The following is a 24,249-nucleotide window of genomic DNA, read 5'->3' as shown; positions in this document are numbered from 1 at the left end:
ACTGGTACTTGAACAAGCTTTGAACAGTCAAAAACAAACGAAACATCACATTTTTTACGCAAAAAACATTTTATTCTTTGCTTTTAAATGCAAAACTGTGTAAAAAACAAGAAGTCCAAATCTCGAAAGACAAATAATTAGTGGGAAGAGATGTATTGAACAGGACAGACTGATGGAAATGTAGCTCAGCACAACAATATGTCACGATCCAAGTCAACAGCTTATACATTCATTCTCCTTTTGGGACACAACAATGGTTAAACATTAAAATAAACAACATTTTACAGTCTACGCTAAAGATACCACCATGTGTATCAGTTTGTAAATAATAAATACCTCATTGTGAGGAAAGAACAACCTTTGCCAAGGGTATACAGGAAATGTTCCTACCATTCAATATATGAAATAAATATTAGGTTCCACTTAACCTAAGTCCACCTTAATATCCATAGTCCTCTGTCTAACAAGACACAACCACTATGAACAATTAATCTCAACACTTTTAACACCATTTCGCTGGTCTACTGTACCATGCATCCATAAGCAGCAACTTCAGTCTCTGCTCCTCGGATAAACAGGGTGTCATCAAAGAACTGTTACTTCAAAACATTCGTTATCTGATGCCCTTAAAACACAGCATGTTCTGTATTCATTTGGCCGTCGCCACGTCTAGGAAGAGACAAGAGGGAGAATGAAAAATAGCTAACTTCGGGTTGGAATTATACAATAAATGACAGAATAACCTTGTAACTAAATCTAAAAGGCATTTGCTCTAAATAAATCTATCAAATATTTACTTAAACTCAAGAAAGGGACTATTTTTCATTGCAGAAGCTCTGATCAACACTGAGCACAGAGATTATTTCAAGGTTAATATTTGATTATTTTCCCAAAATGTATTTTTAGATAGAAGCTGTTGTTTAAATGTGCAAAAGTCAACTGTGATTTGGTTTGTAAGTGAAAAATCAGCCAGGGCTATAGTACAATACATGCACGGATGTTTTACCTTTGCACACATCATAGAGCTGTAAAATATTTTATGTAAAGGTTATTGTTATTGAATATCAGCAAGACTACCATACAGTAAGATAAAATGCTTATTGAACTACTGTAACTGTCCCTGAACATGCTTCATTGTCATATTGTTTCTGAATAAGTTCCATCATAGTGCCAAAAAGTCCCATAAATGATCCTCACCTCATTGTGTGGTATACAGTGATGGAAGTCCACCATTTCTGAGACTAACTTTTCTGATCTGGTTGTGTAGAGTTGTCTGGGGATCTGTGGAGACAGAGAGTAAACAGGCTCAGTATTTACAGTGTGCTTCATTAATAATATAGAACCAGAGGCACATCAACCAGATAAGCAGATGCAATGTGAATGAAAGCAGGCAGTACATCCAAGGATCTGCTGGAAAGATGAAAGATACTACTACAACTATAGGAGGTTATACCTATAGCAGCTACTGCAGAGTTCAGGGTTAAAACTATACACCTTTTGTTGGATTTGGCACAAAGCCTCTTCAAAGTTGTGGATCGTGTGTACCTTAAAAGGTCTGAACTGTGTTTGATTCTGAGGATACTCAAGGTACCCAACGCCCATGATCTACATTTCATTACCATTAAAGCCACACTGAACAGTTTTAAACATTTTTTAAATAATTTTTAACTGGATATGACTTGACTCAGTTTAATACTGATGCCCCTATATGACCTACATAAAGAAACAAGACCTTTAGTTAGACTATTTTTAATGCCTTCCACGATGTCGGATTCAGTCGGATTCCCCTTGAAGTTAATGAAACAAGGCGGTGGAAACACTACCGCTTTTGTCCACAGGGGACGCCAGAATCAACAAAAACCTCATTGCTGCTTTAAGTAATACTGATCCATGAGAAAGTTTGTCAGCTTTGATGGTGAATATAAATCTTTAAATACAAAACAAAGAAAAAAAAAAACCTATGGAGAATGTGAGCAAGTATTTGAGTTTGTAAGATGGAATTAGTTTATATTACTGTAGTTGAAGGTATGAGGTTAGTTAGTTTAGTCGGTTAAGTCTTTTGTGCTGTGCAGCACGTTGTACCTCAATACTCAGATGTATATTTTCAATTGAGGCAAAATGTTCTTGTTCAGACTGTTGGGATTGCGAAGAAGCAGAACTTGAAGGATATGGCAATGTAGATACTTGAGTTAAGACACCATCATCATTCTCAAACACTGGGTTCACCCTCAAAGTATTTTCAAAGGCATAGGGAGCAAGGGTGTGCCTACAACGCAAAGGAGACGAGGTGGTGAATAAGATAAGACACATGTCACAAATCACTGCAAAAGCGAAACACAAGAGGTTCTCATGAATAAAGGAGCTCGTACTTACACCAAAGTGACAGCCTTTCTGTTATTTACGCATTTCTTGTTAATGAAAATCAAAATGCCAATGACGGCACAAACAAGGCAGAGACTTCCCACGAGGCAGGTTACAATTAGCGGAGGATCTACCGGCATTGACACCAGCTCGTTGCAGCGTTCTCCATGGTAGTGCCAGTATTTACCTCCAGGGCATCTGAAAGAGATGAGAAAAAATATCTAGGTTAGAGAGAGGAAAGCTTTTTTTCACTTTGGCACAGGCACAAAAGGAATGCTAAGAAATGTACAGAAATATTTTCACATTCCAGGTTTTCCAATTCACACACTTTTTTTTTTTAAATGAACTGAAGCAATATCCTGTTTGAATAAGAGAATATAAAATAGAGGCAGATTGATCTTTAGATGCTTTTTCATTGTGACTTTAAAGAAACACTGCAGGTAATCTGACCTAATGCAGACAAGTAGACTAGAGTTTTGATTGGTTTTCGAACAGTACCGGTCGCTTCTCGATTTCAACTGTAAAAACCAGACATGAAAAACACTGAAGCGGTATATAAGAAGCTGTTCGACTTATTAGATTAATTTGTTATTTTCACTGACGTATGCTAAATCACTACATTTGCCAGATTAGTTAGCTGACATTCAATATTTAATAGTTGGCTGCTAAAAAGCAATAATAACTGAAAGAACTAATAGATATGCATGATCTGCTCCTCTGCTCTGATATTTGCTTCTGGGTGTAATAACATAGTTATGTTCCGTCTCAGCAGCCAACTCTCAAATCTTGATTGTCCTTGATTACACTATCAAAAAAGGGCTTTCAGTACAGTCCCTGCTTGTGCTTGCAACTGTATTACAGCACAATAAAGATGAAAAAACACTGATTTCCAGTCTCAAGCAAGTTTGAAGCCTTTGCAAGTTACAGAGGTGAAGACAATGGCTGTAAGACAGAAAGACAGAAAGGAATTTGTAAAAACCTCCTTCTGAATTTAGAGCATATCCACCTTCTCTGATTCAAAATGCTAAAACCTTTGAAAAAAAGCTGAGGTCACAATGTTTTCTTTCATTCGTCAGTTTTTGTGTACCTGCAGGTGGCTCCATGACCTGGGATTATTTCACACAGGCCTCCATTCAGACAGTAGTCTGGCTGCACAGCGCAGGTGCTCTGACATGGCAGGCCGTCCACGGTGCTGTAGCCCGGATCACACAGGCACTCAGCCTCATCGGTCCAACTGTTTACCACGCAGCGTGAAAACTCATTGCAGGCCAGGAACTTACAGGGGTCTGCTTGGTCAGCTGAAACCAACAGGAGGAGGAGAGAGGAGGAGGAGAGGAGAAGCAGAGGGGGGAGAGAGAGAGAGGTGTAGAAGAAATACGGACGAGAGAGGTGATAGCTCATTAACATTAATGCAGTGTCCACCTGTCTACAGTCAGAGGAGAAATTAAAGGGCATTCTGATTGATGTGAATGAAGGTGGCTGCTTTCAATAAGGTGTGTTTAATGAGGTCACATACAGTCGTGAACTCTGCCAAGCAAAAAGATGCATCAGATTTATCCTGCACCTCACCTACAGACTGTAAAAGACAGCAGAGGGAGGGTGTGTGTTATGAACAGGCACTCTGACCTTGTAGCATGAATGAGCATGTCACTGCAAGAACAGATTATGGATCTTTGTTTTTTTGTATGCATGAGGTGTCTGCATCCTGTAACCACACTGCAATTTTTTTTTTTGCTTTAAAACACAATTTTATAGGTGGAGGGGGTTAGGTTCGACACAAATAGAACAATTAGGACAATTAAGGACATTTCACCTGGTTCTACTTCCAAGGAGCGACTGTCAATCTCGATGTCAAGCCGTTTAGATGCTGCACTGCAGAAGTCTTCAAGCACACAGTGAACAGCTTCTGTGACATTATAAGGGACCGGTTTGTCCAATTTCATCCTGCTGTTTACAACAACGCTGCCGTTCCTGAAGTTGAGAATTTCCAGCTGCTTAAATCCCGTCAAATTGGATTGTAAATATGGCAGAAGCTGTAAGGAAGGAAGAGGGAAGCAAATTAATTTATATGAATTCTCTTTAAATGTATCATACTGAATATCAATTAAAAGGGTTAGTTTTATGTGCAGTCAGTGATCAGTGAGAAAAACAACTTATTTACAGCAGGAACATAAGAATACAGGGTTCCTGGAAAACAACACACAAGCAAGATTGATTCCATCTTAAAGGGTAAAAAGGGAATCATTCATTTCCACTTGGATGTTTAGGTTAATGAAATGATGTCAGTGTCAAGTGTCAGTAAAGACCCGTGTCCTCCTAAGAGGAAGACCAGGGCAGCAGAGACCCCATTTACTTATGGTTTTACTTCCACAACGACAGGACTGAGGTTGTCGTAGCACGGCTGATTTTGAATTATTCAGGTCACATTTTACAGTGTGAATGCTATGAATAGTTAATAATTAAATTTTGATGCAAGCATGAAATCCTGCCATTATTGCGCTTGACTGTAATTATCCAGAACAAAATTAGGGTTAGGTTTCTAAGCATAGGACGCAGGATGTACTAGCTCTAGTCACTGAAGAGGCTGCGAACACATGATAAAAAGATTAGGCCTTTGCATGACATCAAAGCTATCTCAAGTCCAAAAGAAATCTATAATATATGCTGTTTGGAGAAGGCTTTTATCTTAAGTGCCTAACAGTAACATAGGCCAAGTATCTCTACATTATCCCTGGACTGCCCTACAAAGCTGAAACTCAATAACTACATACAGCAGTTGGTCAAAAATGAGATAAGACCAGCACCTTTGACTTTATGACATCTGTTTAATCTTCAGTTATTATGTCATAGAAAAGTGGAGAAAAAGAACAGAGGTAAAAATCTAACTGACACTAGCTGGTGAGCTATCATTAGCTAACTAATTTAGACACTTTTTCCTTCCCTTTTACTGTAACTAAAAAAAGGCAGAAACAACATCTAATTATTATGAAGTACACTAGACCTAGTCCCACTAAGAGTGAACTAGCCTTAGCTAAATAGCAGTAACTGCCATCTCTGCAGTCTCTAACGATGGAATTAACATGATTTGACGTGGTTAAGCAAACACTAAATTCTTAATTAATTAAATATAATTAATGGGTTTTATATATACTGTAGACTGTGACAGCCATTAGCAATCAGTTGTAGCATACAGTTGTTCTCTCCCTCTCTTTAAGGGAGTACAGTACACACCACCACCTACACCTGGTTGAAAATGTGCAGTAGAAACTAATCTGTGCAGCCACATTTAAACTCATTCTTACAGTTTTCCACATTGTTGCATTTAAAAAATATTCCTGCAGACCTGCAGCTCAGATAACTCAGAAACCAATTTATCAAGACTATGGGTTTGGACTAATGACGGTGGTGATATTTAGGCGAGGAGGAAGTCCTCCAGCTCAAGTAATGGACCAGCATCAATGTCCATCGACATGTCCGCTCTCCTTCCAGCCACCTCACGTTCACTATAACGAGGCAAACACCAAACGGCCACAGTGTGAGAGGGAGAGATTGCAATGCTTTAGCTGGCCTGGCTGTCGAGCGGGAGATAAGAGGCCTTAAGGAGCTCTGCTCTGATCAGGTTACTTCACTTATCACTGGCAGACAGTTTACTGAGGGCTAGTTTACTATAGCTAATAGTCTCTGAGAAAAGAGAGGTTCCAACATCCCGAACAAATGGGCAACGGCCGGCAGTACAACTGGACACACAGCTTGCCGTTTGGTCATCCATTTGTCTCAATGCAGAATGTCAAGTATTGCAACCACACTGTAGATTAGATAGCAATTCGTAGCCTTCTACACAAGGTCAAAACCGACTTCTTACACAACAAAGCTCAGTGCAGTATGTATTGTGTACTATCGAACAATAGAGATACTGCATATTTATTTCTCGCCTTCTGCAAAGAAATGTCGACAGCATGGCACAAACACAACCATAATTTCAGTCTTTGACACAATCACACATGCTTCTCTGAGGTTACACATGTATCTACTGGTTCTTGTTTTGGAAAACCTGATAAAACATCCCTTCTCTGATGTCGAAAAAAAAAGTCACAAGGAACATTATGCTGCCATGAAAGCTAAATAAAATAAAGTCATTCCAACCTCCATGTCCAATTTTATTGGTTGCTTCACAAACCAGTAGGTACAGGAGTAATGGGGGAGTGTGGCAAAGGCAAACACGGGGAACTGCACGCCTCTGGAGGCTAATGGTTCATATATATGTGTGTCTATATATATATGAAAGACAGTGAATGTACATTATCACAAATGGGGTCCAGAAAAGCTTTACATTATGTCCATTTATATGGGCTGCAGAATGTATATTATTTGACATTTCTTCATTACATTTCCTGCTATTTGTCAGTGATTTCTAAATCAAGTTGGACCAGTTTGAAATATATATATATGTGTTCCCTTCTCTACCTCAATAGCCCATTTAAAGGAAGATAGGTTGACTATTCCTAATGTAATAGTGACAATAGACAGTAGACGGTAAATACTTACCAGTTCAAACGTCTGACCACATTAGTTTTGCCGGGAAGCTTAATACATCAATTAATGAGGAGAACTGCAGAAACCACAGTTTGGGCAACCATTAAAGATTGGAGATGGAGTGTTATTTGTATTGTTGCTTTGGATTTTTGTCTGTATTATGTATCAGCGTATGTAATTTGTGTCTTTGTATCCCTACTACTTCAAACTGTATTCTCTGATCCAGTGAAGACATTACAGTCCAATACTTGATTGGGAAAAATCTTTTTCAAAATACATAATAAATGGTTGAAAATTGTTGAGAAACATAACACCTTATTAACTATTTATCTTAACCCAGAAAGCTTGTTGCGTTCTATCAGAAAACTAAGCCCACATGGCCCAGTAGCTCACATTCCCTCTGCTCCTTGGCATTGCAGCAAACACACAATCCAATTTGTATCGATGCACCTCCTCGGTTTGAGGCTGAGACCTTTACGTAACACAGAGCGCAGGGCACCTCTGAGCCAGCCTAAAAATATGTCCCTTCCGTCAACCTCGGGGTAAGCCTTGAAACTAAATAAGGATGTCAAGTGATGCTTCTTGCTTAGATGTTCACTAATAGGTGCATGTTTAAAGAGACACGATTCTTATTTAAAAATTATTTAGACAAAAAGAGTAATGTCGCCAATTCCACCATTGATTACAAGTATGTGCACTGGGTTTACATATAAGTGCTCCAAAACAAAAAAGGACCTCGACCAATCTGTGATCTATTTTATTTCATTGTCAGAAATACAAGTATGTCTATAATACCAGTTACTACAACATGCATACAGATGTCCACAGAAACCGGACTGATGTCGCACTAAGCAGATTGGAACCATTAATAGCACAACGTGTGTGGTGCTGGAACCAACCAGAATTACTTAAAGCTTCTTACCACAAGTCACAAACCTCTGAGTCCTACAATGACTAAGGCAGACCCAGGTCTCATGATTCAGACTACCCTGGGCTAGTTTGTGCTCTACCGTGTACAAAGCGATACAGTTTTAGCAACACAAAATGCATAAAGCTGCATGGCTTTCCTATTAGGTTCTCTCTATGCCTGTTATCACATTGTTCTGCTCCACATTAAGTCATTTATTCACTCTGCAAGTTTATCTTTAAGGCTTCCAACATGCACAAACACACACTGGTCAATGTTGTAACACACATGTCAGCAACAAATGTACAAAAACATTCTTGAGTTTGTTGGTGAGAAACTCACTAGTCTAACTAAACACATAAACACACATTTAGTCCCACAACATATAGATAATCATCAGTGTATGCTCTATTATGATACAAAACATCTCTAGAGTTTATCAGAGCAGAGAGCTTGTTCTACAAAGAAATGATAACAGATGTATTGCTTCCAATGTTGTTCTTTAAAGGAATGGTTTAACATTTTGGGAAATTATCTAATTAGTCTTCTTGCCAAGAGTTATAAGGGAGTATTGATACTGATTCTGTCCACTTAATATAAGGCTACAGTTATATTAGCTTAGCATAAAGATTGGCAACAGGGAAATAAGTCACCTGGCTCTGTCCAAAAGGAACAAAATTCACCTACGAGCACTTCTAAAGCTCACTAAAGTTATTCTCATTTGATTAACCTGTAAAAAGGACTTACACATTGGACTATTTCTTAATCATTGTGAGATTTCCTGGCAATCAATGGCAATGCTATCAGACCACGAAGAGCTTTAGAAGTGCTGGTAGGAAGCAGGAACAAATAGACACAAACTGAGGTGGAGATGCTTTAATTGAGTTGAAAATGTCTCAACTATAGAGAGAAAGTTGTCCCAGGATGAATCTAATGCTAATTTGGTTGCTACTGCAGCGACCAGCTACTAACGGGATGAATTTTTACTCCACTTTCTGTCAGTTTAAGTTAATGCATATTTCCCAAAATGTTGGATTATTTATTTAGACCATTCTACTAGTTTACCTTTGTTGGTTCCTAAAACCTTAAAATTTCCACTGAATAGCAGAAGCCCAGAACTCCCTTGCAAACACATTTTTTTCAAAACGACTAGTTGAAATATGAGTCAAACAGAATCTGAACAGTCCCTTCAAAAGCCAAAACATTAGCACAATTCAAAAAATTAAGGCAAATCACACAACAACAGGCAATGTTAGAACCACACTCACAGATAAAACCAAGCTGCAGCAGGAAGGTCTAATGTCTAATGTAAGGACAAAAAAAAAAGCTAGAGTATTTCAGAAATGTTAGGTGCTTTCAGATTGTTAGATACTGCATTTCGGAAAGGTTAGTTAAGAAATAGAAAGGTCATGCTCTCTCTGAGGCATTGGAGATGTAGTTCCAATATGGAAGAAAAAAAAATACCGGTATGGAGGCTAAAGTCGTCTGTCTCCTAGGCCCAGATTTACTGGAAGCTCCAGGGTTTGGCGAGTTTCTGGACCCAGAGTGCTGTGTCTGAGTGAAACAGAATAATTCTTCATACTGTTGACACAATGGTTCCTTTAAAATTAAAGCATCAGCATACTGCAGATTTGATCAAGAATTTGGCGATTGCTTAAAATCGTATCACATTTTGTAACATTTTTATAAAAAATATAATTTATTGAAGAAAAAATACAAATTTATCATAATTTACTGTTAATGTCAGGTTTAAAAAAGCAAAAAGATAAGTGAGGATAAGGCTTACTGCAAAGTGCATCCTCACTTGTGCAGGGCAAAAAGATTTGGATAAAGCCCCAACTAAACAACTAACTCACTAAAATATCATCTGAAACTAAGTTCAACAGTATATATTGCACAAACGTGCTTCTGTCACATATTTCAGCTTGGTCTACAAAAGCAAATATGATAATGAAGCATGTAACAACATGATATCCAGCACAAAAGCTTGTGTACCTACCAGCTCAAGAAAGGTATTCTCCAGTGATTTATACTCTGGGGAGTTCTTGTTGAACAGGTCATCAGAAAACATCATGTTAGTGACCCTCAAGCTAAAGAAAACCACTAACTCTTTGTTCTTATCCATTATGGACATCAGAGGGGTGCTGGCTTGTCTCATGGCTGGTGCAGCTGTGGATTCATACGGACGTTCATCAGACTCTGAGGGGAATCCACTACCACTCTCTTCTTCCAGGGTTTCGGTCACTTCTACCTCCGTCTTGTTCTGACTTGACCCAAAATCCTCTTGAATGTTTGAGTTCTCTGGAGGAAGGTCTGTTGAGACTGGGGTCGCTCCACTGTGCCCTCCGCCAGACTCATCCCTTTCCTCGGGGGCTTCGCCGCTCTCTACAGGGGATGGCAAAGGCTCAGCATCTCTTTCTGGTTCATTGCCTTGGAAAGCATCCTCGTGAGATGATGGTGTGGACACTGGCACTGCTGCTTCTATGACAGATATTTCAGTCAGTGTGGGGTCTGTGGACTCAGGCAGGTCATAGTAAACCTCAGCAGGTGTATCAGTAATTTCTTCTTCTGGTTCGGTGTCTGGGGTTGACAAGGGAAGGTCTTCATTTTGTTCATCAGGGACCCCATCAGCAGGTTCAGGTTCTTGTAAAACATATATCAGAGAGGGGGTTTTATCATTTATTTTGAGCATGAAAGAAATATACACGTAATAATAGTATATAGGTATGATTGCAATTTAGGTATTTTTTTTGCATCCATCATGTTGCTTCATCTGATAACTAGCCTACCAGAACCTATGTTCAAACCATGATTTGACAAAAAGTTCTCAATAATTAATTTAATCTTGTTTGTTAAATCCACACAAACAAATAGGAAAAAAAAGACATGTTGTCACTATTTCTTGTCAAACAACAGCCGAGTGCAGTTACTTTTCTCTTGTCATCAAAGTGAGTTTGCCAGATACTTATACAAAGAGTGACACCACGTAACTCCCCACAAATTGTCATTTTTTACCTCACTGTATGTCTTCAAATGAAACAGATGAGATGCAATAGGTGGGCTTTAGTGATGCTACTGGATGGATTTGAAAATTTTGAAAACTTTATGCTACTCTCACAAAGAAAGAGAAAAAGCATATTTGTCAAACTATTCTTTTAGATTGCTTTAAGCTTCTTATAATAATCTCACGTCCTACTGTCTGACAGTATAATGTATTCTGTATCAGGTTGTATGGTTTTTACATTGAGTATAATATTGAAACTCAAGGACACGTTTTTTTATGGCTGCAACAATCCATCAAATTATAATATTCTATGTTTCCCTGAAAATTCAGCTTGACAAGCCCGACACATTTGTATCTTTGGAAACTCCACTAGAATTTAAAATGAGTCCTGCAAGTTTGAACAAAATTTGGTTGCACAGCATGAGTTTGTAATGACTCAACCACCAACAGGCTGCTGCTTGTTAATGGGTTTTAATATGATGTATTGCCTCAGCAGGATGCATCTCCTTGCGCAAAACCAAACCACCAAGTCTGATTGTACTGTCATTTCCATTTCCTATGAGAGGTGATTGTTCTGTGCAGATATGTGTGGGTGGAAGGAAAAAAATATGTCAGTGTTTATTTGGAAAGTCCAAAGTTACTCTCAGACTGAGAATCTCGCTGTTTTTCTTATTTCATGAAAGTTGACATCTTGGAGATATGTTCTAATTGGCCAGTAACAGACTAGCCAATAAAAACAACATAATACTTTTGCATGGGGCTATTGTTAAATAATGTGTAGATATACACAGAAAAGGAACTAGATGTTTTTTCAACACCCAGTTAGTGTGGATCAATACTAGACTAATCATATAAAGTGTTGTTTAATGGTAATATTATAAAATGAGTTCCCCCCCGAATAAGCTGCTCCTGTATTTTGCGTCTCTTGCCCATAACGGCAATGAGCTCATACCCCCACCCCTTCCCCACCATCAGCAGAATCAAGACTATGTAAAACCAGACCACGATGGCAAAGTGAGAGTTAAGTTGCAGTTCGATCCTGAGGTTCAATGTGTTAATAGCTCCAAATGGAGTCCAGATCACAATCTAATGTTCGGTTGATCAATAAAGCATGAAGTTCTTAAACGTGTCCCTTCTGATTAAACTTCAACATCCTGGTTTTAAAACAATCTGAAGTGGCCTTACCTTCTGTGACCTGCTCGTCAGGTTCAGCCTCACCTCCGTCCTCAGGCTCAGTAGGTGGTATCTCCTCCACCTCTGGCTCTGCTTCCTCTTCCTGCTCTGTGATAGTTTCCAGTTTTGTGTCTGGTGTTATAATGTCACCAGGCTCCTCAGCAGAATCCTCTGTGGATTCCTGTTCTACTGCTGCTATTAGAGGAGTCTCATCTGTGATGGCAGACGTGGATTCTGGGACGATGTTTGGGATGAAAGGCACAAAGGTGTGTGTTTCTGGTTTGATTGTAGAAGCTTCCAAAGAGTTTTCTATCACTGCCACACTCGGGAAGAAACTTTGGGTGGGAGTGTAATCCTCTGTGGGTGCCTGTGTGGTGTCGTCCTCGGGTACACCGCTCTCAACAGGGTTCATGCCGAGCTCAGCAACTGGATAAACTGTGGTTACTGAAGAGAAGGAGTTAAAGTGCTTTAAAATACTATTCTGAGCCCTAATATAATATTTAGTCAAATGTGAGTATGATATTATGCTTACCAGCCTCAAAGCTGAGTGTCTGTATGTCCAGCGGTAGTAAGGGTTCCTGTTTTAAGGCCTTTGTGATGATGTGCTTCAGTTTAGGAGCATTTACATCCTCATTTGTCTCTGTGTCAGGCTCCTCGAGACCCTCAGGTTCATCCCTGAGCTCTGTTTCTCCATTAAAGACCACAGCGTAATGCATAGACACATCCTGTGAGCTGATCAACAGAACAAATCATGTCAGAAACCCTCATAATAGACAGACCTCGCTTGTAATGGATGTCTGTTAAGGCAAGTCGTATCCCAAAAGAGGATATTTTTGGGGATGTTATATTTTCCTTTGAGACTTGAGCAATAAAACGCTTCAATAAAAGCCATTTCAGGGGAAAAAGTATAAGAAATTTATGTTTTGAGTCTCTAATCTTATTTACGGTGTTGTTTTGTCAAAATCCATCATCATTACCAAGCCCAATTATAGTGCCAAAACTTAAAGAAAACCTTTAATAAAACTTCATTCAACTCACCGAAATCCCAGAATTCGAATCTCTTTGAATCCTCGAACTTTTTCAAGCACATGAAGCATCTATACGAAGAAAAAGAGAGAGACAGAATGACATAGATGTGAAATATATTAAGTAATTAATGCTCCTTTATTGGTTTATGTTGTATGTAATGTTTCTACACCATTCCTACAGCTTAGGCCTATACTGTAAAACTCTCTAAAAACCCACTGGATTATCCAAGAAATGCATTTTCACGAATTTCAGGGCTGTTTTTCTTATTTCATGAAAGTTGACATCTTGGAGATATGTTCTCATTGGCCAGTAACAGACTAGCCAATAAAAACAACATAATACTTTTGCATATGCTGCATTATTTACTGTAAACTAGAGCTGCAACAATTGGTCAACTAATCAATTAGTCTATCTATAATGGTATATGCTATAAACTATTTTGAACAAACATAGACTGTGGGAAACTGTATTGAAACAAGTATTTTTCACTATTTCCTAACATATAGCAACACATAAAGCAATTCATCATGAAAATAATCGTCAGATTAATCAAATCGTTAATCTAATAATCAGCTACTGCAGACACGTGACTGTAAAGGCTCAGTGTTGCAGGAAATGGACCTAAACACATAACTTAGAAGTAGACAGGTTACATTAAAAGGATTACTGCGTACGAAATTCAAAAAAAGGTTTGCCAATAGGTGGTTAATCTTAGAGAACTAAGAAAAGAGGACAAGGCAGACAGGCAACAGTCTAAAAAGGCAGTCACATGGTCATAACAAGCAAGCAATGGCAGGTAACGAAAAGACTAAACATTAATAGTCAAACTGGTGAGGAACACAAAGAAAGTGACACGAAGTGGCCTATATATATGCCAGGGGGCTGATTAGGGGATTGGGAACACGTGTTCATTTGGGTGTGGCAGTCAGGTGACAGCCAAATGTGGAAACACTGAGGACTACTGCAGAGCAGAGAGGGAATAATTACTGTCTGGCAAACTGACAAGTAAGACAATGTACGACGGGAGAGGGAGTACTGAGTATACATAAAGGTAGCTATGGATGCGGGGAGGTGCCCATGCCTACAGGGTTCAGAATGTTGTGTTACGGCACTGATGACAGCTACATGTGGTTATTTTTGTTTTTTAACACTGCAGGATTATACTGTGAACATACTGGAAAAACACATTTGAGTGTGGTGGTTTATTTAGCCTTAACGTCTGCACTGTCTCATTCTTAAATTTAGTTCTCTAAAAAAGAAAATGAAACACTAATGGTTTTACACCAGTAGAAGTGATTCTTAAGAGCTGTGGTTAGAGCCTCAGTCGATGCCTTCTTAGTCGGAGATAATCTATATGATTAGATCTTACTATTTCAGGCTTGTGGTCATTTAGGAGTCTTAGCTAAAGTCCCTTGGTTGCTACCTGTTAAATCAATCAGGGTGAGTTTTACGCTTAATAGTGCATTGCCATATAAGCTCAAAATCATGTTAATCTTATTGACATCTTGCATAATGAAAGGTTTGAATGGTTTGGTTTTGAGGGAAGAATTATAGGCAAAGACAAAGAAGGATATTTTGTCTGTGGAGATGTTCTAGGTGACAAAACCACAATGGCCACAATTGATACTTTTCTTACAGAATTTCACAGTTTCATTAGACTAAAAGACTTTTTAAATGCTGTTCTGCTATCAAGCGGCTTCCCGTGTTTGTGGAAAGGTAAAGCAGACAGCTAAGGCAACTGCTAACATTTGCTTTTGGTCTGTAAATGCACACCCGTCTCTCACCTTGTCTGTGAGCTCTCGTGTAATGTCATTGTACTGTGGAGCCTCTGGGTCACTGAGCAGCTTGCTGTATGTCGGGTCCACAATGGTGACCCTGAACTCAACAATATACTCCTCATAGTTCTCCTTTATCATGTTTGGATCTTCTAGGATCTGACAAAGAGAAGCCAAATGACATTGTTATTAGAGAAGTGCCATTCAAAACAAATATGGTTCTGGTATTTTTAGGATTTACTTACAGCCTCAGCTTCAGTTGGTAGCAGAATCACTGGAGGTGTCCAGGTGCCTGAGACAAAACAGCAACACATTAGTTAATTTATGATTTTATGAAAATGTATTGATAGCTGTTAAAGTCAGTAATTCAGTGGTTTTCATTGAACAGTAGTGATGCATTAGTGTCAAACTCACATTCCCTTCCTGGCTCCGTGGTCAAGTCAAATCTGGAAATAAAACAACATATTTCTTAGGAATTTAGTTTGATGACAATGAATATTAGCTGCACTAAATTTGTGAGAATCTTAAGCTTAAAACCAATATCCATGTTTGCCTAATTTCCCAAATATTAATCTTGCTAAAGTAGCAAAGGTGTAGCTGGTTTGAACATTGTGAACAGAACATGGTTTGGTTTAAAAGTGTATTCTAAACAAAATGACAGCATACCACCAAAGGAACATTCACAAACAAGGAACACAAAATATAAGAAGAAGTTTGCACATACCCTTCACTTTCAGCTTGCTCTGCTACTCTCTGGATATAAGAAACAAGATATTATCTATCACTGATGTACACTTAAGATTGACAGCCACGCAGTCTGAACACAATGCTATAAAAGTGGACAGAAGTATTTTTGTCGTGTTGGTGCTGGACTCACTCTGGCCACCATGTCCAGATGCTCCTGAGAGCTGCTGAAGTTCTGTGCCAGATCGTCCATGCAGAGGTTTTCATGCTGGCAGGTGTAAACCCAAGCTCTGTACTCCTCTGAGTTTGGGACTCTGTCCAAGAAGATCCGAAACGCTTCCCAAATAGCTTCCTGACAAACTGAAGCGATATCATACAAATTTATGGATGTTTTCTTATGACTTTATGCAGAAGAAAATACACCAAACTCACATATAAGTATGAATATGCACCACCATCTTATCTTACTTTAGAAAAACATATATAAGGGATGACTGAACATGGCATTTCATATATTTACAGCAAGGGCAAACATGATGGAAATTATATAATGGAGAAATAAAAAAACATAAACATAAATGGGGTTGTTGCATCTCTGAATGTGGGCAGTTTGCTGTGATTTAGCTATTTATCTGCAATATTACCAGTACCACCATGCTACAATAAATCACAAAACATATTAAACATGATATGAGATACTGGGACAGCACAAAAAGGCACTAATGCCTGTTTCAGTAAATGTCAAACTGTATATTTAAGTCGCTGCATGTCCGTGACATTTTTGTGAATATTACAATCATGAGCACAAAGACCCCCTGAAGCTGCAGTGTGTTTTATCTGCCTCTGTGGGGGAACCAAGCTCCACATTGTCCAATATCTTGATGCCTGTGGGAAATTTATCTTTTGACAAACTCATTTCTGGAGCAATGTGATTACCTCCAGTACACCAAATTAATCTGCCTCCCTTTAAAATCATACGCCACAGCAGCTGTTGTGGAACAAGTTGAATTACTAAGCAATTGTAACAGCCAAGGTGATAACCTTTGCCTCTTAATTCATACACAATGCATCTCTCTTAAACAAAGGATATTTGCATATAACTTCATTAAGTCCATCACTATGTGTATCCCTAAAGTCAGTAAATCTGGTTCAGTACATCATTCCGTGGCATCCTGTCAACATCACCAGGCTCTAAACAATTAAGACGGATAACAAACATCTTGTATGTGTATGTACATTCATTGGCAAGATTTAGAGAATTGTACACATTTGGGGGGATTAAAATATCTTTTTTATCTTTTTCCCAAAAAGTTCCAACTGCTAAAAACATCAAAGCAGACAGATATTTATCCAACTGCTAAGACATCTGTGTTTGATTGTTTTGGTCAGTGTTTTATGAAAAGCTTATTCATTTCACTGTAAGTCATTATTATAGATAAAGTTAAAGTTCATTTACAGTATAAGCTCACATCAAAGTCTAACAGCAGACACTTCCTTTTACCTCTGAGTTTGTAATAGCTCCGATGGCTGCCGATGACTGCTTTTATGGTCTCCTGGGGACACACTTTGACACCTGTGGTGAAGAGTGCTGACCTCTTCGTCCGATGGCCATCCTGCTCCGCTCTGACATTTGTGGTGTGTCTGATCGGTCTGGAGGCTTCTAGAAAGTGTCGATACTTCACATCCCTGAGTCCAGAAAAACCGTGGTCATGAAGGTCTGCAAAAGCAGTCAGTGAAGTGATAAGTTAAAAAAGAAATATAATAATGTGGCAGGATTTTTACAGAATTCAGCACATGAAAGTGTGAGATTTCTCACTCAGTGATATAAAGTGTTTCTGTGGATGACTGTTTCAATTAACAACTCAACACAAAGCCAAAGCCCTTTTTTCTCCTGCTCTGTAGCTAGTGACACATTGTACTTAAAGTAAGTTAAATGGTTTGGAGTTTGTTTCTTCTGCAATATTAACAGCTTCACAATTTAATTACTCGTCATGTAAATGGTTGGAAACACAAATATTGGATACAGAAAAATTCCTGATAATATATGCTGTGATTTTTCATGAAGTAGCCATTTATTCAAACCTACTAGGAGTTTTTAACTGGTTGCGAAACAGTCTGAATTTACCTAATGCCTCTATATGATAACAAGACCATCAGCGAGAAAACTGGTTATCTCTATATAGTTATTCTTAATGCAAGCCCCCGCAGTAAGATTCCCCTTGAAATCAATGAACATAGGCGGTGGAAACACTACCAGCAGAATCAACAAAAAATTGGAAGTTTCATGTTGCCGCTTTAAAGGAAAAAGTTTTATATGGATGTCCAATCAGTGTTGATGGTAAATGTAGTCAACTGAAACAATAAATTCCTCAGTGTGTGCTTCACAGAGTTTTTATGCTTGTGGAGCTGTGCTGGCAGTGCCAACATGCACCAGGATGCATAGCATGTAAGCTTCCCTTTAATATATAGCCTTTGCTAGCATGGATAAAAGCAAAACCACAATTGCAAATTGTATTTAGTGGCAACAAAATACTCTTTAAGTTTGCATTATCAGAGCAAAGGGTTGTTTTAAAGGCGCACTCCATCAATTCTACACACAAAGATCAGTTTATTCTAATGAGTACTACTCAGCAACAATGATAGTGACAATAGTCATGTCATCAAGGTCATCTCAGATTGAAAATTTAAGAATTTAACAGAAAGCCTTTCATAAAATGATATTTGAAAGACTCCATTAACTATCTAATGTCTAATGAAACACACTACCGAGTATCATTATGGGAAGTGTAGGATCCTCTTAGAGCAGGACCCACTGCTACAGTGCACCACTGTAAAACTGTCAAAAACCAATCTTTTTCTCTCTTTTCTCTTATCTAGTATCCACAATCATCAAGAAGTACAACACCAACTACCACCAAATAATTTTCCCCTGGGATTATTAAAGTATTTCTGATTCTGATTCTGATTCTGATTCTGAGTGTTTAATTCTGGCATTACACTGAAAGGTTTATCATACACGGAGGGTCCCTGAGAGTCTATTTTTGGACAATTTAGCAGCGTGTGTCTCTTTGGGGTGCAACGAGTTATTTGAGCCTTTAAATTCATTGTAGTGTAAAAATGTCCAGGGCCTAAAGCTTTGAGGTGCTCATTTGTGACTGCAAGGATACCATTTTGAATGCTGAGTAAGTGCCCAGATGTGCAGCAAATGAGTAACTCTTGCTTCTCTCTAAGGAATGGTTTCCTGAGATGCCCTTGACACACGTTGCATCACTGAAGCTGCAACAGTGTAAGTTTTTTCTAGGCAGCATCCAGGTGCGAATGTGCAGAAAAGCATGCATGTGGATTACAGCTGAAAAGGGACATGCGTGCACAGCAAACCTTAAAGGGATTAAAATGAGGTACAGGTGGATATCCAGCTGATTTGAGTGATTAACAAAAACAATCCCACCACTTGAAAACATTCAGTGTAATAACACTGACAGGCTTATTTCCATAAATTATATCACTGAGACGTTGTACACATCATGAGGAGAACTGCCCTAATTTCCTGATCACCTTAGTAAAGAAAACAAGCTCAGCCACCCTGGTGAGGCATTACAGGAAGGTAATTCCACACCATTACACAAGCCAGTGCGCCAGTCAACACTCTCTAACACAGTCACCCCATTGAATAAAGCTATTTTAGAAGAAAGGCACTCATTGTGATGCCAGGTGGCAAACCTCAGAAGACTTTTTAAGACAATAAGCCAGGATTTATGAGCCCCAAAACACAGACTTGAGGTCATTGGACCCAAATAACAAACTGCGCCTCCTCTAGATTAGGGTACAGAACAACAACAGAATAATAAAAAGAGCAAGTGAGTGTAAAAAATATAATCACTGTAACATTGGCATCAGAGGCAGCTTTTAGCTGGAGATACTACATTTTTATGAAGATACAAAAAGACGGGGGAAATCTTTGTGCATTAATGCTGCATAGAGTTGTGCTAATTAAACTTAGTCATGTCCAGCATTGGGGACCAACAGTGGACCACAAGCACAAGAAGAACAACACAGGAAGAGTCCAGAGAGTGCATGTTGCAAGCTGCAAGTGTGTGTATTTTCATTTGCATGAGTGGACACAATATCATAAACTAGCTAATGCAATGCAACACATGAGCCCAAGATGCAGTATTACATCAGATAATAATGCGTTTGCATGTAAAACATTAGTGAAAGAGTAGTATTGAATTTTAACAGTGGGCTCTTTCTATTATATATTATATATACATTGAATTGTCACAATGTTACATTATTACATGAACTTATATATATGTAAACAGAATATGTGTTGTGATGGGGTAGCTGGGGATGCAATAAACAAACAAACAAACCACCTTTGTGAAACTTTAAATGGGCTGAGCTGTTGTTGTAGAACATTATGTAAGTATGTGTCACTGACATTGTGTCCACCTCCTATATGTTGCCATAGCATATGTGAAGTAAGAAGGTCAGTTAATATTTAGGAATTAGAATTAAACTTACACAACATAAAAATGTTTGAAACACTTTGTTAATCACTGTACCACACGTAAATAATAACCTCTACAATGAACAATATTGTTTTCCTCAAATCCAAGATTGGCCTCACACCAAGAACATGCAAAGAATGTGTGGTCATTGACATTGTAGCCTGTGGCTTACTCCACAGTATAGTTACTGCCAGGCAGAGCCATTCAGTCATTCATCTCAGCAGGTCAGAAAGTGGCCTGAAATGTAACCAAATCATGTGTGTTTTCATTAGTACACCACTGAGACAACACTTGAAAGGGTTTTTAGGAATCGGTAAGCTTGAAGCCTGACTTGCACATGCAGGGACACGAGGACCTGGGTGAGAGGAGGGAGTGTTTGAATAGGCCTTAATGCCCAGTGCAGCCGCAAAAAGGCCTTACAGCAGAATTACAAGCCAGAAAAGATTAGCGTCCTGCGACACTGGGAACAGAATGGCTTTTGTTTCCTTCAGGATAATGAGCTCACCCGGGCACATCACACTGAACGAGACAACCAGTGCGGACGCAAATGTTATCACTGGTGAAATTATGTTATCTTCCTCAGTGAACATCTATTATATGTCTCGGCCCGTTTAATTCATAGTGAATATTCATGACCTTCAAAGTGGCTCGCTGGCTGCTTGACATTTTTCTAAAAATCAAAGAGGATGAGTTTGAGAATGAGCTAGCATTTTGTATGTGTTCTGTTTGCAGAGAGTTCTTTAAATAGCAGAGTCACACATACACACACTTCCAACTAGAAAACCCTGTTGCCCTTGAAGTGGATCTCCACCACTTTAAGTCTCCTGTCATGCAGAAAAACCTCAATGACAGAAAACCTGCAGAAAGGTCTTTACAAAAAGGATACTTAAAGTAATGTGGAGAGTGACCTCTTTTAGTCCTTCTTGAGGCAACTGTCTTAAAGAGGTATGTAGAAATATTATTTCTGTAGTATTTTATTGACAGGATTACATCTGGATTTGCTAAAAGTGCAGCCCTAAAGAGTTGAAAGTTTGTTCATAAAGAGAGTTGTCCAGCACTACTGGATCCTGCTGTGTGAAAACAAACAGCATCTCTTTCTCCAATCACACTACCAAGGCAAGAAAAATCTCAAATATGTAACCAGCCTGTGTACAGGAATCTTACCTTTGATTCGACTTGCCTGGAGGGTAAACAGACACAAAGTGAAGAGTAGTCCTGACTTCAAAAGCATGATGTGCTAATTTATGTGGTTTTCAAGCCTGAAGTTGTCATTTGTAAAGAGACTGTTGCAAACAACAATCAAATCTAGAATCTTTTTATCTTGAGTCCATTAGCTGAGAGTTCAAAAGTCTCCTCATCGGTGCAGATAAAGTCTTCAGCTTGTTAGGAGGGAGTCTGGTCCACTCCTATCTGTGCTCCAGCTCAGTTCTTCAGCAGCAAGTTAGTTCCTGGATGCTGTTGGATCCCTGTAGACAACAGAGGTGGCTGCATGGATGGATGAGCAGAGGGAGCGAGGGAGGGAGGAGAGGTATGGGAATGAGAGATGATGAACTGATTGGAATTTTGGCTCAGGAGTATCCTTCTGCGCTGTCAGTGTGACAACAGTGACGAGGTTAAAAAAGCAGGCTCCTTTTTGAGTCTAATCTCTTTACCTTCTTCTTGCTGCTTGTAATCCCTGTGGGGCCACGTGGCCGCCCAGCCTCATCCTGTTAGCTGCCTTCTGGACCCTCATCTGTCGGCTGGACAAACTTGGGGATCTACCAAGCAGCCTAACTGCTTCCCACAGTCACCCCAAGTTTCGTCACCGACACCCACACTCTTTGCGTGTCCGCCTCAACCATTGCCCTTGTCCGACTGCCAAGCTCTTTCTCTTTTCTCTTTCAGTTTAGATTAATTTTGGGTGCCAAGTTTTGTTCTGTACTGTACCCCCAGCTACTAGTCAAACAATGTGCCTCATTCTTACTCTAGCTGCACAGCCAAGTTCAGGCCTCTTTTCTGACTGTACGTGCAGTGTCCTCATTTAACCCTGTGTTCTGGCTGTTGGGGATGCACCTGTTTGATCCTCCTGCTCCGTTGTCTGTACTGTTACCTCTGACAAATAAACTCCACTTCCTGAGGTGTCTTTTTCTCGCTCTCTTATTCCATATTCAGCTTGAAGAACTCTCTTCTTCTCATGTCCCATCCAAAGATTGCTTCATAGGGAAAAAAAGAAAGCAGGGTCAGGATCTGTTCCTTTGCATGTCCACTGTTCACTGTGCATCTGGGTGCTGAAGGTGATGGCTGCAGTAAAAGAAGTGAGTAGAGAGACAGTGGAGGCATGTGTGGCCTCTCTGTTATCGGGGGTTGGGAGTCTCCATGTTGTTAGTCTCCACCCTCACCTCTTTAGGAGAAGAGGATTAGCCGCCCTTCTTGGTTGTTAACAATTTGCTGCAGTAAATAAGCCTCTTCAGGGGCAACATAATCCACCCAGGCAATTTTCTGACACAGTAATCTGAACTTTGAACTAATGATTGTGGCTCAAAACAGTATTAAAGCAGTTTCTTGCCATTTGGGGGCAGACCACTACAACAGCCTGAATTACACATACACATTATTTTAAACTGATCAAATTACCCTTTTCCTGTGTGTTTCTGCTGACCTGATTGGGAAACTTGGAACTTACCCTACTATTACAATTTATTTCTTCTTGTAAAAATCTCAATTGTATTTAAATTTGATGATTATGATTACTATGATTATTGAGGGATATATTCTGTTTACCTCCTTGGTCAGAGGTTATAGGGTGAGGGTATTTACTGTCTTGTGAAGGTGGTAGAATAAGTTATATCATAGCATTACAGTGCAACACTCAATGTCAAAAGCTCCAACTTTGCATTCATGATGCAAAATGGCTGACAGCAAAAGCAAAAATTAAATCTTTTTGTCCCACTATATGTTTGTGGAGTTATTGCAAGACTTTGAAACTTTACAAAAGCAATCAGAAGTACTTTGCTAAGGCACAGTAATGACTTTCCCTCTGCAAAGGATGGTAGGTTATGTTCCTTGATCGCCACTTTCCATTTTTACGTTTCATAACCTCTAAGACATAGCCTCCCTAGGTAAATGAAAATGAAAATGTACATATAACTATACATGTATCAAAGAGGTTTAGACTTCTGAGTCCCCTATTTCATATTTTGCAAATCAAACCTGACCATTCCAGCATGTGACCCTGACCCTAATCCTGAAGGATTAGGGTCAGGGTCACAGATCAGGTGTTGTGGTCAATCTTAAATCAAAGATTTTTGGTTCAGTGTAAGGATTAAGGATACATTTGACATTCAGCCCTAAGTGCTATTATCAAGTTTAAGTCTAAAACAAGCTGACATTAATGCAACATTATTGTTGAATTTTTGCATCACTTATGCATAAAAGAAGCCTAACCTTGTAGCTGAGTCTTGTAGATTAATAATGTATTTTTAGTTTCACTGTATATTCATGAGTCACTTTGCTATTTTTCCAAAGATAAACAAATCTTTGTCAGTCTTAACCAGGATTTTATTCAGACAAGCTTGACCTTCTCTCACTGGCTGATGACTTGAATCATTGTCCAATTAGAGGGGGTCAGTTTAAATTATGCAACAGAGGGAAAGTGGTACTTGCCATCTGTCAGAAGGGGTTATTTCATTAGGGACAGAGCCAGGGTGTCTCTGGCTGGCAGGGTTTGGCACAGCAAAAGACACCTCTGCTGTTACATCCATCATCTGTATCTATTACAGTATGTATCTGTGCATGTGAATGTGAATACCTGTATGTGTGCATGCATGTGTTGCCGCTGTTACACTGTCATTATTTTATGTCATATTTTAATCCTTTACATTTTTCTACACATAATTGTCCATTTTCATACCAGTGATTTTAACCTAAACACTTCATGTAACAGCTGCCAAATTGGCTGAACAAACAAATGTTGCACAGTGGTACCAGACCAATCAAGACACTGTTAGTTAACTGGTACTGAAGTATTTCTTCATTAAAAGAAGAGCAAAGAACGGCACTGAAGCCCTTTTCTCAATGGAAGAGATGCTTTCACTCCCCTCCCGATTGGCTTCGGTAAGAGCTTCACAACGTTAAATGGTTCAATGATCTGACTGGTCAAAGTATGCACATTATAGACGGTGATAGACAGATGGTTTATCCAGTCTCCTGCCAGGAATTATTTTAAAGTGCCAATGACGACTTTCCAGATGGTTCTGTGTAACAAACCACCAGGTGCAGTCAGGTTAACAAACT

At 39.1% G+C, this 24,249-nt stretch overlaps 1 protein-coding gene across 1 annotated transcript; it reads right to left on the bottom strand.

Annotated features, from left to right (window-relative positions):
- Nucleotides 1-585: 585 nt before the first annotated feature.
- Nucleotides 586-21,208, bottom strand: impg1b (interphotoreceptor matrix proteoglycan 1b). Its single transcript, XM_035673691.1, has 18 exons — nt 21,142-21,208; nt 16,968-17,183; nt 15,660-15,826; nt 15,507-15,535; nt 15,197-15,228; nt 15,028-15,074; nt 14,792-14,941; nt 13,017-13,075; nt 12,511-12,710; nt 12,024-12,422; nt 9,801-10,444; nt 9,266-9,355; nt 4,175-4,394; nt 3,449-3,659; nt 2,374-2,559; nt 2,083-2,266; nt 1,198-1,281; nt 586-669 (listed from the first exon to the last, which is right to left on the bottom strand). The coding sequence occupies exons 1-18, from the start codon at nt 21,206-21,208 to the stop codon at nt 586-588; spliced, it is 3,069 nt and encodes a 1,022-aa protein (XP_035529584.1).
- Between the last annotated feature and the right edge of the window lie 3,041 nt (nt 21,209-24,249).

Source organism: Morone saxatilis, unplaced genomic scaffold (assembly GCF_004916995.1).
Source record: "Morone saxatilis isolate NCDOM2014 unplaced genomic scaffold, NCSU_SB_2.0 Contig3, whole genome shotgun sequence".
Lineage (NCBI taxonomy): Eukaryota > Metazoa > Chordata > Actinopteri > Moronidae > Morone > Morone saxatilis.
The sequence above is the reverse complement of the archived record's forward strand: the minus strand, read 5'-3'. Positions and strand labels throughout refer to the sequence as shown.